This window comes from Engystomops pustulosus, chromosome 1 (genome assembly GCF_040894005.1).
Source record: "Engystomops pustulosus chromosome 1, aEngPut4.maternal, whole genome shotgun sequence".
NCBI lineage: Eukaryota > Metazoa > Chordata > Amphibia > Anura > Leptodactylidae > Engystomops > Engystomops pustulosus.
The window spans coordinates 154,693,765-154,707,464 of NC_092411.1; the positions used below are offsets into that span (position 1 = coordinate 154,693,765).

Sequence of the window (13,700 nt, forward strand, 5' to 3'; positions counted from 1 at the left end):
GACATTGTCTGCCTTTTGGACACGGGGCCCTGGGCAAATGCCCAGTTTGCAGCCCGGAAGAATGGCAGCAGATTCCCAAATCCAGGTGTGAAAAACTTGTTGTATCATTCCCAGCTCAAAAAGAGTTCCTTCACTGAATACTTATGACCATGTGATATTTCAGTTTTTCCCGTTTCAAACTTTGCCAAATAGATCTACATTTTTGTTTTATTCTGTCAAGAAGGGGTGCAGAGTGTACAATACTGAGCAAAAAAAAGCAATAGATACATAATTCCATTTTGAACCAAAGAGTTACATAAAACATCAATAAGATTTTATTGCAAACATATATAAAACATATACAAATCATAAACACATTTAAAAAATTATAAAAAATATACAAGATATAATATGACATTCAAATAACATGTATTCAGTAATAACATAGCAGCAAAGTCAAGTCCTATGGTAATTTGATGATTTCCTCAACATGAAACTGATGTGAAATCACCAGCCTTACATCCTCCTGTCAAAGTAGAGGAAGGAACAGTCAGGAGAAAGGCAAAGTTCTCTATGCAGAGACTGCTAGGATATGTACAAGTAGTATAGAAAATGTCATGGTCATTATAGTCTGAAAGGGTAGATTTCTGGAGTAGTATAAGTTGCTCACCACATAAGTCATTTGTTCTAGGACAGGAAGCAAGGTCAAAAGTTCTTTATCTCTTTGGTTTCCTGACCAGCGCCTTATTGGAATTCTATTAGTTAACTGACAAAAAAAAAAAAAATCAAATTATTTAACTAGCAATGTTATGATTGATGGGGTTTAATGGCGTTCAGAGCTTTTGTTCATTCAAAACATGTTATATAGCAGCCTTGGAGAGCTATGTAACATACATTGTACATGTATCTTTGTAGCAGGAGGACTGTGACAAAATGTAAATTTGTAAATGTATATTGTAACTGGACTTTATGTGCAGTGGTGGAGGTTCTCACTCATAATCCAACACTAATGCCATGAGTAAAGCTATAACAGACCAGCTACAAATCAAGACTATATATGCATTTTATTATTTGACAGCTCTTTAGGGCTACTACAGAACACTGTGTAGTTTTTTTTATAATCAAAACTGCTGAAAGCAGAGCAAGCAAAAGTTTTATTAGACAACACAAAATTTACTTACGTGGAAGGGAAGTGTATAGGCCACCGCATCCAGTGCCACAGTTTTGGCTAGATCCCTATGGAGAACATTCAAGTCCTTTACATAATGACCAGATACACAAATACAATGGTCCTGGTACAGGCGATGCCTAAAAAGCCAAGTTCACATAGAAAATTGTAATTTATAGTAGAAATGTACTTTTGTGGCAACAGCACTGCTGTCATGTACAAAAGCAGAACATGCTGTTTCACCCACCACTGTTATTATAAGGCCAATACATAGAACATTTACACAAAATACAGCTTAAAAAAACCTGATTAGCTTTTTCTGAGGATCCAAGATTTCCAAAATCTTTTCGGAATATTCTTTCTTTGCTGTGGTAAAGACAAATATCTGCATGAAAAGACATGTACACTCTGTCAAGACAAATTGTAGCACTCGTATTTAACCTGTTCTATGTAAATGAGATTGAAAAAAAAAACAAACAACTGGGGGCTAGGTAGTGTTGCCAGCAGTGGACACAGCTGTTCTTCCATATACATCCTCAGCTGAAGTTACCAGCTAGGTGACTGCTGCAACATTCTCCAAGGATTCTGCGGTGACACCATCATAAGGGGCGCTGCACTGACCGGTTTCAGCTGTGAAATGCATTTTGAACACCAACCTCACCTCATAGATTTTGCCGACTGTCTCAAGGAATTCTCTGACATAGGGGCGCAGCTTTAGATGTACCTGAAATATTAAATTTAAATGGTAAAAACCACGATCTTGGTAGTATCAAATTCCTGCCAAGAATAAATCTTATATAATAATAAATATAATAAATATCTCTCTATATCTATATATATATATATATATATATCTATATCTATATCTATATCTATATCTATATCTATATCTATATCTATATCTATAATCTCTATCTATCAGTTTCCACCAAAACGCTCTACAAAATATTGACTCTAAGGACAAGCTACTTTTGTCACTTATCCACAGGAGCTTACATGGTTTCTAGCAACAATCTACACACACACACACACACACACACACACGCACACACAATCCATCCAAAAATTAAAGGGATACCTGTCTGATGTCCTATAGTCTTCCGGTACAATTAGAGTCTGCATAGTTCTACTCATAGATCCATGCACTGTGACGGTGGTAATAATCTTATTTGTTATCCAAGGTCTCCATCCACTGCAGTGTGCAATAAATCGCAATTGCGATTTAAAAGGTTTCCCAAATAAATCTAGTCTTTTTAGGTGCAAAATTTGCAACTTAGAAATGCAGGTTTAGAAAAATATATATTTTTAATTATGTCACTTTCTTTGATTCTAACACTCCGGCTAGGGATTTTTCTTAGCACACTTTCAAGGAACAACATAATATTCGCTAAATAGACAACAATAGAAAAATGGTTTATGATTTTTGAAAACTTTGGCACCTTGTCTGGATATAAAATAAATGAAGAGAAGAATACACTCTTTAAATAAGGACAGTAATCTAGATGAAAATTCCAATATCAAAATCCAATTTGCCGGGTCTTCTATCAAATACCTAGGTATCCATATAGCACGCTTGAAACAGGAAGTCTATAGGTTGAATTTCTCCTCAGTGCTCCATAAAATAAAGGAGGACATGAGGAGATAGATTAACTTGCCTTTATCTTTAGCAGGAAGGTGTAGTTTGTTAAAAATTAAAAACTATTATACCCCATGCAAAATTAACCCATAAAAATACATTCATGGAAAAGAATAATCTGCAGTACCTCAGATTACTTTTTCTGCATACAGGTTACAGATATTGTTGAAAATCTATTTCCCAAAAACCATATTCAAGAAGCAAAATAAAATGTTAAACTACTGTAAACTTCTAAGTACATCAAACCACAATTTTATATTGAACATATATGCTGATTCAATGCATCTAAACAACAGTGATTTGCATGCAAAGACCAACCTTAAATGGGAGGAGGAATTTTTTAATAATATGGATAGCAAGGAAATATGGCAAAGAATGATTAGAGGTATGAATATGGTGAGAGCAATGATTAGCTCCAAGATATGGAGAGAAATCCAATTTAAAAATAGTCCATAGAGCATACCAAGCTTTTAATGTCAACATGCCTAAATAGTCAGAAATTTTTCCCCGAAATGTGATAAAAAAAAATGCAAATATCTCACACTGCTTTTGGAACTGCCTATTCATTCCAAACTATTGGTCAAAAGTGATAGACTATATAAACACCCAAGACACAAATTTAAAAAAATTCAAATGTAGACCCCTGGCTTTGTTTCTTTCACTGTGATCAGGGAATTCATATTTCTGAGAAGAAGATCCACAGGAAACTACTAGCTGCTAAAAAAGCTATTCTTCTACAATGACTTGAAAGAGAAGTCCCCAAGATGGAGCAGATTACCAAACTATTCAAGCTATTGGAGGGGAGATAGAAACAGAATAGGTTAAATACACAACCATCACCGAGGCATTAGGTGCCGTAGCGGTCAAGGGGGGGGGTGCTCATTAATCAACTAGGTATCCATTTCTGTGTACTCTGTAATTATATTTTTGCAAAATAAAGAAAAAAGTTTTTTTTTTATAGCATCATTTCCACTGTCATTTCTACGTTGATTGGGGGAACTTGGAGTTCAAAATCTTTACACAAAAATGTAAAAGACACCTTAATGTTCCCATTTTTGATATAGTTCTTTTTCATAGTTTCAAAGTTTATATGGTTGAAAAAAAACATGTCCATCAAGAAGGGAATGGATTGAATGAGGAAGAGATTTATGGGTAAATAATTATATATAACATAACCATCAATGTTATTTAGGTGTAAAAAATAGAGATGAGCGAGCACTTAATTGCTTGAGTGCTCGTTATTCGAGACGAACTTTTCCTTTTCGAGCATTTTTCAAAGGGACCATGGTTCGGGAATAAAAAGTGTTATTTAATTGAAAAAGAATGTCTTCTGATAAGTTAGCAGGTGTATGAAAACATCTGCAATCTATTTTTCACTGTTCCGCGCGTATATTATCTCCCGACAAGTTAGCAGATGTGAAGAACAGTGAAGAATAGAATAAAAACAGTGAACACAGGATCATTTAAGTGAAAAACAGTGTAGAATAGATTGCAGATGTTCGGCACATCTGCTTACTTGTCGGGAGATACGCGCGGAACGATGCAAACAAAATAGCATGTGAAGAACAATATATATGTGGGTGAAGAACACATTGCAGATGTTTCCATACCTCACCCTCTATGCCCTTCCCCCCTCTCCTTGTGAACCCCTCTTATAACTTGTCCTGTCATCTCTTATCTGCAACTTTCTCTCTGAGCTGTCAGCAAGCGTCTGAGACCTCGGGATCTTCTCCTGTGAGAACCCCATTCACACACAGCGGATTTACCCGATTGCAGGGTCTGGAGTCTCCGATGTCTCTGTCCTTGGTGCTGATCTCCTGGATGCGCTGTCCCGGGATACGCTCCTCTTCTTCCACTGAAGTCTCTCTGCCCTTCCCGATTTCTCAGCCTTTCCCTATGTCTCTGTCCTGTTCCCCGATCTCTCTGTGCTGCTCCCCGATGTCTCTGTCCTGTTCCCTGATTTCTCTGTCTTCCTCCCCGATGTCTGTCCTCCCTTATGCCTCTATGCCGCTCCCTGATGCCTCTGTCCCGCTCACCTTGTTCTTCAATGTTTTCTTCACACATATATATTGTTCTTCACATACTATTTTGTTCGCACCTTTCCGCACGTATCTTCCGACAAATAAGCAGATGTGCTGAACATCTGTAATCTATTCTTCACTGTGTTTTTCACTTAAATGATCCGGTGTTCACTGTGTTCACTGTTTTTATTCTATTGTTCACTGTGTTTTTTTAATTAAATGCTCGATCTCGAGCAGAGGAAATCCTTGTCCGAGCAACGAGCCGTTTCGAGTACCCTAATACTCGAACGAGCATCAAGCTTGGACGAGTATACTCGCTCATCTCTAGTAAAAAACCTTTCTAGAAACTCTCTGCTGTGACCAGCGCCTGAGGCAGGCTATTCCACAGATTGACAGTTCTCATAGTAAAAAAGCCCTGTCGCCTCTGGTGATTAAACCTTGATTTCTCCAGACGGAGAAAGTGACCCTTGTCTTTTGATTTGATCTGGAACAACTTACCACCATATTTTTTGTATGGACCATTCATATATTTATATGAATTAATCATGTCCCCTCATAGTTGTCTCTTTTCCAGATTAAATAAATCTAGTTATTTTAATCTTTCCACATAACTAAGACCCTCCATACCCCTTATTTTTGTGGCTTGTCGTTGAACCCTCTCCAGCTCCAGAGCATCCTTCTTATGGACCGGAGGCCAGAACTGGACAGCATTTTCCAGGTGAGGCCGAACCAATGCCTTGTACAGTGGTAATATTACATCCCTAACCCGAGAGTCCATTCCACTTTTGATGCATGACAAGATCTTGCTGGCTTTAGAGGCAGCTGATTCACATTGCATGCTGTTATTTAATTTATGATCTACTAGTATACCCAGGTCCCTCTCAACAAGGGACTCTCCCAAGGACATATTTTGCCTTTGGATTATTAAGCCCCCAGGTGCATAACCTTACATTTATCCACATTGAACCTCATTTGCCAAGTCACCTTGCAGCCTATGAACATCCTCCATAGACTGTATTACACTACACAGCTTGGTGTCATCTGCAAAAATAGACAGTGCTATTAATTCCTACCTCTATATCATTAATAATGATATTAAAATAGTAGTGGGCCACTTTTTTCTTAAAATGTTATCCTGTCTTTTGCCAGTACCTCATTGGTAGTCCAATAAATATCAATTGAATTTAAAAATTGTTTGACTTCCTCTAATTTTTTTTTATTCTATTTTAGTTCACTTTCCAAATCCTTAAATTCGGCTGCTGTTTCCACGTGAGTAAGTTTTAATTGATTTGTATGATATTAATATCAATTTGCTGTAGTTTATTTATTTGTAATAGAGAAATGTTTTGGGAACAAGACAACCACAGGGATTAAATGAGCCTTTCTATGCCTAGTTCTAGGAATGTTATTTTGGATGTAACACGGCTTTGAACACCTCCCAACACCTCCCTCCATCTCTTCACCTGTGATCCATCTTTTCACCTGTGAATAAGTATTTAGTTAGTGGATGTACGCTTGCAATTCAGACCAGGACTGAGATGTATTTATTTTGTCCAAAACACTTAGGTCCGATATTAAAGTTTTTTCTTATGTGATGCAAGCCTGCAGAACTATACACTATTTTTAAATGAAAATGGATTTTTTTTAACCCAAGAACAATTGCTGGAAAACTTTTCTATTTTCATTTTCAAGGTACGATATGCAATGCCCCAAAAAAATAAAATGGTAAATTTCCTTTAAATGAAATCTATTTGTTTTTATACATTGTGAACCAAGCATACTTTGAGAATGCTGTAGCTACATTGATGCAGAAACATATCTTGTTTAATCCCTGATCCAAGTGCTCAAAAAAAAAATTATAAAATTAAGGACCTTGGGAAAGCTGGGTGCAGACTGGCGGTTGTACATAAACACATTACACGGAGCTTCCTGAACTATCCTGACAGGACTAATCAACCTGAGCTGGGGGATGGTGCAACAATTGACCACCTCTGCCTGTTAAGGACAACACAGCGAATACAGCATTTTCTGAAGAAATGCATAATTAGTGTAAGAGAGAAACGCTGTGGTAGCCACAGGAGCGACATAGCCTCATTATTTTTCCGCAAAACCACTCAGTTCAGTCAGAGAGAGAGATAGAGACGGAAGCACGTGTGTGTGCAGGGAGAACAACAGAGACATAGGAAGAGCAAGTAAGTAAGAGGCACAGAGACGGGCAGGGTTAGTGAGTGACAGACTGGGAGAGATATATTCATAGATCAATATTGGTAGACCAATTCTGTTTTGTAAAAACTAAGAGCAGTTATTTACTATCCCGGAGAACACCAGGATCTAAAGCTATGATTTTAGAATTGTAGCTCTAGACCAAAGAAAATCTTTGGGTCGCAGTGAAAATTGGATTTTTAACATTTTTTTGCTGTCACAGTCATCTTTGTCTCATCAGACCAGAGAATGTTAATAATCTTGCTTGTCTCACGTGGTGTTGATCTCCAGTGTGCTACAGGATGCTATGCCTAGCCGTGTCTCAGTTGTGTAGGTTTTCATTTGCAACAATCCCCGGAAGGGTCTGGGTCTGGTGTGGGGTCTATGATGTGCCGGAAGCTACCCCAGGGCCTTGTGGGGTCTGTGTGTGACACTCTCTTGCCGCCGCTGCAGCAGAAAGCGTGGAGGCCACCAGGTCCAAGCCCTCTTCATACAGAGATGGGCTTTACTGCATATTGCACCAAAGACCCATCGCTATCACCCCCGGTCGGTGCTTGCTCTGATCGCGGGTGTTAACCTTTTCTCTGCCATTGGCAAAGTCGCCGGCAGTACTTAAAACATGGCGCCGCCATGTCTCCTCCAATCGTTGCTCCCTCGACGGCGATCGGTTATCCATGACAGCCTCGTGTTTTTGTCAGACCCAAGGCTGCATGGTTTCTGCAGATTCATTACAATGAGACAGTGGCTCATTGTAATGAATCATATGCAAAAGCGCCGTATACTGCCATACAGTAGCATTGCAGTATATGGTATGAACGATCGGACCATTTAGGGTTAATGTACCCTAGGGGGTCTATGAAATGGTGAAAAAAAAAAAAAGTTTAAAAAAATGTAAAAAATTAATAAAATATAAAAAATTCAAATCAGCCCCCTTTCCCTAGAACTGATATAAAACATAATAAAACAGTAAAAATCACAAACACAAATAGGTATCACCGCGTGCCACAATTCCAAATCAAAATATAAAAACCTGTTATTGACGGCGGTAACCTCCGAAACGGGAAATGGCGTCCAAATGTCCGAAACACGACTTTTACACATTTATACATGACAAAAAAAAAAAGTAGTGATCAAAATGTCACACAGTCCTCAAAATGGTAGCAATGAAAATGTCGGCTCATTTTGCAAAAAATGACCCCTCACACAGCTGTGTACACCAAAGTATGAAAAGTTATTAGCATCAGAAGATGGCAATTTTTTATTTTTTTTTACACATTCGTTTAATTTTTGAAAATGTATTAAAACGCAATAAAAACTGTATAAATTTGGTATCACCGCGATCGCACCGAACCAAAGAATAAAGTAGAGGTGTTTGGAGCGCAGAGTGAAAGTCTTAAAAACTGAGCCAACAAGAACGTTATGCACATGCATTTTTAAAAAATTTCCACAGTTGGAATTTTTTTCCTGCTTCCCAGTATACGGCATGGAATAAATAACATCATAGGAAAGAAAAATTTGCTACGCACAAAATAATCTCTCTATATCACACACACAAATTTCAATGGAAGACTGTATTGCCCATTGAAAAGAATGGGGGCACATGGTACCCGTGTAAATTTTCACATGAATGTAGCCTAAAAAGGGGGGGGGGAAGAGTGTCTGAGCAGAAACACAGGTAGTCCTTTATTGCCATTTCCCTTATTAAGAATAGATGAAACATACAAGCACCTTCACCCTTTTCTCCTCACAGATTTTGCAAGGCCCTTATTCCCATCGTTTCATATAGCCAAGTCATTGCACTGTAATGTCTTTGTATATGTACCACATGACTTGTAAAGCACTCCAGAATAGGATGGCAGTATGCAAATATTACTAATTTTATACATGGTCACACTACCAATAATACTAAACAATTTTACAATTGAAAGCTACACCCCTATCTAGCTGTTCTACTCATCCATCACATACCAAGCTTTACGGTGTGGCCATATGCACATGCAAAACACCTGGTGCTTGTTACCAATCACATGCGTTTCATTGGAAACACAGATGTGATTGTGCCAAGCCCCGCCCCAGTTGCTTGCATTGCATTTCTAAAAGCAATGCTAGAGTGGCACGTGGCTGCAGCATTAGGGTTTATTGTAGATCAATTGTAGAGTACAAGGAAAATATGAAACCAGAAATTTATCCTACCTTATAATATGTATCCTGAAAGGGTGTAAGAAATGTGAACTCAGCATCAGGTTGGGGAATTAGAGAACTTTCTACTAGGACTTCCTCCTGTAATCAACAGTTGATACAACAGCATAAACAAAACTTAAACAATGTTAATAGTTGTACATGCAAATGAATAGGAGATGATCTGCATTTACTTGAACTGATAACCACTCAGACTACATAAATATCAACGTCTTCATCCTGCGCATCAGCTCCTGAGAGCTGATCTGTGGTGCTGCTGGTCCCACAGCAATCTGATATTGAGGACCTAGTCCATATACATGTAAATGATCTGGGTGGGGTGCTGTAAATTAAATAGGGGGCCTGTACATTTAAAAAGATGAAAATTACACCTACCGGTAATTGGATTATCCATAACCTCTACAACAGCTCTTGACAGGAGGGATTCTCTGCTTCTCCCGGGAAAGGAAACAACTTTGAATCTATTTAAAGGGGTTCCTCCCCCTTCAAACCTCTGTCTTTTCTGAGGAGTTTAGATGCTTGACTATTTAACAAATATGCAGACTAACAATACTCACTAAATATAAAATGGTGGGAAAATCAGTTGTGGAGGTTACGGAAAATCCAATTACTGGTAAGAGTAATTTTCATCTTTTCCTTATACCTCTACAACGGCACTTTACAGGAGATATAACAAAGGATTGCTAACTAGGGCGGGACAAATGCTAAGAGCACTTTCTTCCCGAAAGAGATCGGAAGAACTAATAACCAATTTATGACAAAAGAAAAAAAAAAAAAAAAAAGGTTCAAGTGGCTGCCCTGCAGATCTGTTTTACTGATGCAGAGGCTCTTTCTGCCCAAGAAGTTGAGACTGCTCTTGTTGAATGAGCTTGTAGGTTTTTAGGTGGTGATATTTCTTGGAGCTGAAATCGTGGATTTACCAGCTGGACCGCCTTTATTTTTCCATTGAAATTGTAGTAGTAAATGATCCAATAAATTGGAAATCCTGTTGGTTTTAGACAAGCCAGGACACATCTTCTCACATCCAAATGATGGAAATCTTTTTCTCAGATTTTGCACCTTGACAAAATGAGGGAAGAACAATAGATTGTTTTCTATGAAACCCAGAGACCACCTTTAATAAGAACATGGGGTAATGACTAAAGACAATTCGGTCAGCCAAGATTTGAAGGCAATGTTGTTTACAAGAAAAGGCCTGCACCTACTCTTCTTGCCGTGTCGACGACCTATAAAGGTCTGTTCCTTAAACCCCAAGAAGGTTTTCCAGACATGTAGATAGATTTTTGACATTATTGTCTTCCTGCTTTGTAGTAAAGATTACTTTGGCGCTTACTGGCTCCAAAAATCCTTTCCCCTTCAAGATGTGTCTTTCAGCATCCAAGAAGTTAAAGGAAACCTACCACTTGTAGTGGCAGGTTTCTGATGGAAATACCGGGCACCAGCTCAGGGTGAGCTGGTGCCGGAGCTTATTTTCGTTAGTGTTTTAAACCGCGGTATCGCGGTTTAAAACACTTTTTAAACTTTATAGCCGGCGCAGGCAGGTACGCGCTCGGCACTTACCATGCGCGCGGCTCTCATTCACTTCCTATGTAGCCGCGCGCATGGTAAGCGCCGAGCGCGTACCTGCCTGCGCCGGCTATAAAGTTTAAAAAGTGTTTTAAACCGCGATACCGCGGTTTAAAACACTAACGAAAATAAGCTCCGGCACCAGCTCACCCTGAGCTGGTGCCCGGTATTTCCATCAGAAACCTGCCACTACAAGTGGTAGGTTTCCTTTAACTTCAGGTGAAGAATGTTTGGGTGATGGAATGGTCCTTGAGATAGAAGATCCTGGTTCAGAGGAAGGGTCCAAAAATCTCCTGCTGACAACTGAAGGAGAATGGGAAACCACACTCTTTTCCCAGAAAGGGGTTATCAGGATTATCCTGGCTTGTGAAAGTAATCTCCGAGGCCATGGCTGGGAGAGAGCGTCCACCACCTCGGGGTTGTCTTCTTGATGCAGGGAAAAGAATGCTGGGACTTGTTGATTCTTTCTGGATGTAAGAAGATCTAGCATCAGAACACCCCATCTCCTTTTGATTTGAAGAACAATTGCTGGGGAAAGAGTACATTCTCCCTCGTTCGACGTACCCTCTGCTCTGGTGTTCAATGTCCCTTTTAGATGAACTTCAGAGCGGGAGAAAATGTTTTTTTTCTGGCCAACAGAATATTTGAGATTGTTAAATCTCTTGCTCCCTTGCTTGTTTAGGCAAGTCATTGTGGTGGAGTTGTCCGACATGATCCTTACATAACATGATCGGATTCCTGAAGAGAGTGCCAAAGGGCTTGTTGCACTCCAGAAAGTTCTCTGAAATTTGAGGAGGCCCTGCTCGTCTCTGGGTTCCAGACCCCCTGAGTTGTTGCTGTTGAGGTGTGGACAGCCCAATCCTCTTTTTTGGCATATGCTGTAGTGACAGCATGTGGAGGTTTCCAGGGGACACCACTTTGTAGGTTCTTTATCATGAACCACCAGTTATGGGATTTCTTTACCACCTGTGGAATCTTTATCTTTTCTTACAGACGCATGATGTCCAGGCTGATAGAACTTACATCTGAACAGGTCTGTTACGTGTCTGAGCCCATAACACCGAAGGTATCGTGGATGTCAGAAGACTAGAGATGAGCGAGTATACTCATCCGAGCTTGATGCTCGTTCGAGTATTAGCATACTCGAAACGGCTCGTTGCTCGGACGAGTATCTCGCTGGCTCAAGATCGAGCATTTACTTAAGGAAACACAGTGAAGAACAGTGAAGAATACAATGAAAACAGTGAACACAGTAAACACAGGATCATTTAAGTGAAGAACACATTGCAGATGTTCCGTACATCTGCTAACTTATCGGAAGAAACGTGTGCCGAACGGTGGTCTTCACAATAGTATGTGAAGAACAATATGTGTGAAGAACACATTGTAGATGTATGGAATGTGTTCTTTCAGTGAAAAGTGCTCGAGTCTCCCATTGACTTCAATGGGGTCGTTATTCGATACGAGCACTCGAGCAGTAACGAACACTCAAGCATTTTAGTGCTCGCTCATCTCTAATTACCATCTCTTGAGGCAGGAGATACATTTGGCTGCAAGTGTCTAGTAGTACTCCCAGGAAGCACTCTGGTTGAGACGGCCACAGGTCCGATTTTTCATGATTCAATAGCCAGCCCAAAGAGAAGATTTTTAGGACGCTTTTTGGAGTAGCATTGATGGGGACTGTGCTGCCAGGAGAAAAATCGCCTAGATAAGGGATGCTTTGTATCCCGTTCAGGTGCAGAAACGCTGATACTTCCGCCATCACCTTGGTGAATATCCTTGGGGCTGCTGAAGTACCCGAAACTGGAAGTGCTGTACTGTCCCTTCTTTGCAAATCGTATAAACCTCTAAGAATTCTTGTGAATTGGAATGTGATAATATGCATCTTGCAGATCTTTATTAAACAATTAGTTGACTTTATCGTTTCCATTTAGATTTTTTTGCAGCATACTAGGTGCACAAATAGCATAATATGGGTGCTAGGAACTACAGAAGTTTAAGTGATTATGTCAATTAGGTGAGAAGTTCAAACCTGGGGTGGGGGTGGGAAATGTTAATTTGTATAAAATATACTGTATCTATGATGCATATATCACTGTAATTGCTATATGATTATTTGTACAAGAACTTTTTTCATATTGGTTCAACTGCTTCAAAGTGATTATAGATCTCAAAGCCCCGTTTGTTTTTTTCCTCAGGAACATTGAAGAGCAAAATCCCCTCTTTTCTTGTTGTTATGGAACTCTGCATACCACATTCTTGCATAAGAGGGATGAGACGACGTTTACCAGAAATCAATGTTCTTCTGGAGGCAGTTGTATCAATCAAAAATCTGTTCTGTGGGGGGCTAAAATCTGTTCTGGGGTGGGGGATTCCAAATTATAACCTTGACTGATGAGAACCAGGATTCATGGTGACGATCTCCTGCCAGACCTGGAAAAACTTGACCAGGCTGCCTCCCACTGGAATACTGGCATCATTGTGGATTTTGCTTACTGGTGGATGGTTTGTTAAAGATATTTCTAATTTTGTTTCTATATGGCTGGCATGTTGTTTAAGTATCCTTATTCCTGGTATCAGTTTGAATTTTCCTTTGGTCACGAAAGGACTTAACTTTGGTTATAAAATTTCTTCTTGAAGGCCTTTTCTAAAATATCATCCAGACTTGATTGGGGATCACCTTCGCAGGGTATTCCTACCAGCTTATTTTAGAGCCTGTATCCATTGACCATGTGCACATCCATATGCATCTTCGTGTTGAATTTGCAAGGGCTGCTCGTCTGGCTGACAACTTGGTAAGATCCGGTGATGCATCTGCCACACAATTAGCCACTTTCTTTAATAATGTTAAAGATGCAATAATGTATTCTCTTGGTGTTCCTGCCGAGAGATGCTCCCATAAAGCCACATAGACATTGATTTAGTAGTA

The 13,700-nt window shown here is 39.4% G+C and overlaps 1 protein-coding gene across 7 annotated transcripts in view; it reads right to left on the reverse strand.

Moving 5' to 3' along the window:
- Positions 1 to 271: 271 nt before the first annotated feature.
- Positions 272 to 13,700, reverse strand: part of LOC140094619 (CTD small phosphatase-like protein 3) — a 34,206-nt gene continuing 20,777 nt past the window's right edge. For 6 of the 7 annotated variants that reach the window (XM_072126572.1, XM_072126570.1, XM_072126569.1 and 3 more), the window contains exons 7-12: positions 9,200 to 9,286; positions 1,809 to 1,871; positions 1,453 to 1,532; positions 1,161 to 1,287; positions 650 to 745; positions 272 to 505 (exon numbers count right to left, since the gene is read on the reverse strand). In XM_072126572.1, coding sequence (XP_071982673.1) covers positions 443 to 505; positions 650 to 745; positions 1,161 to 1,287; positions 1,453 to 1,532; positions 1,809 to 1,871; positions 9,200 to 9,286 — 516 coding nt within the window. In that variant the 3' untranslated portion in view covers positions 272 to 442. The remainder of the gene's footprint in view (positions 506 to 649; positions 746 to 1,160; positions 1,288 to 1,452; positions 1,533 to 1,808; positions 1,872 to 9,199; positions 9,287 to 13,700) is intronic. The other variant, XM_072126574.1, reaches the window with a different exon arrangement.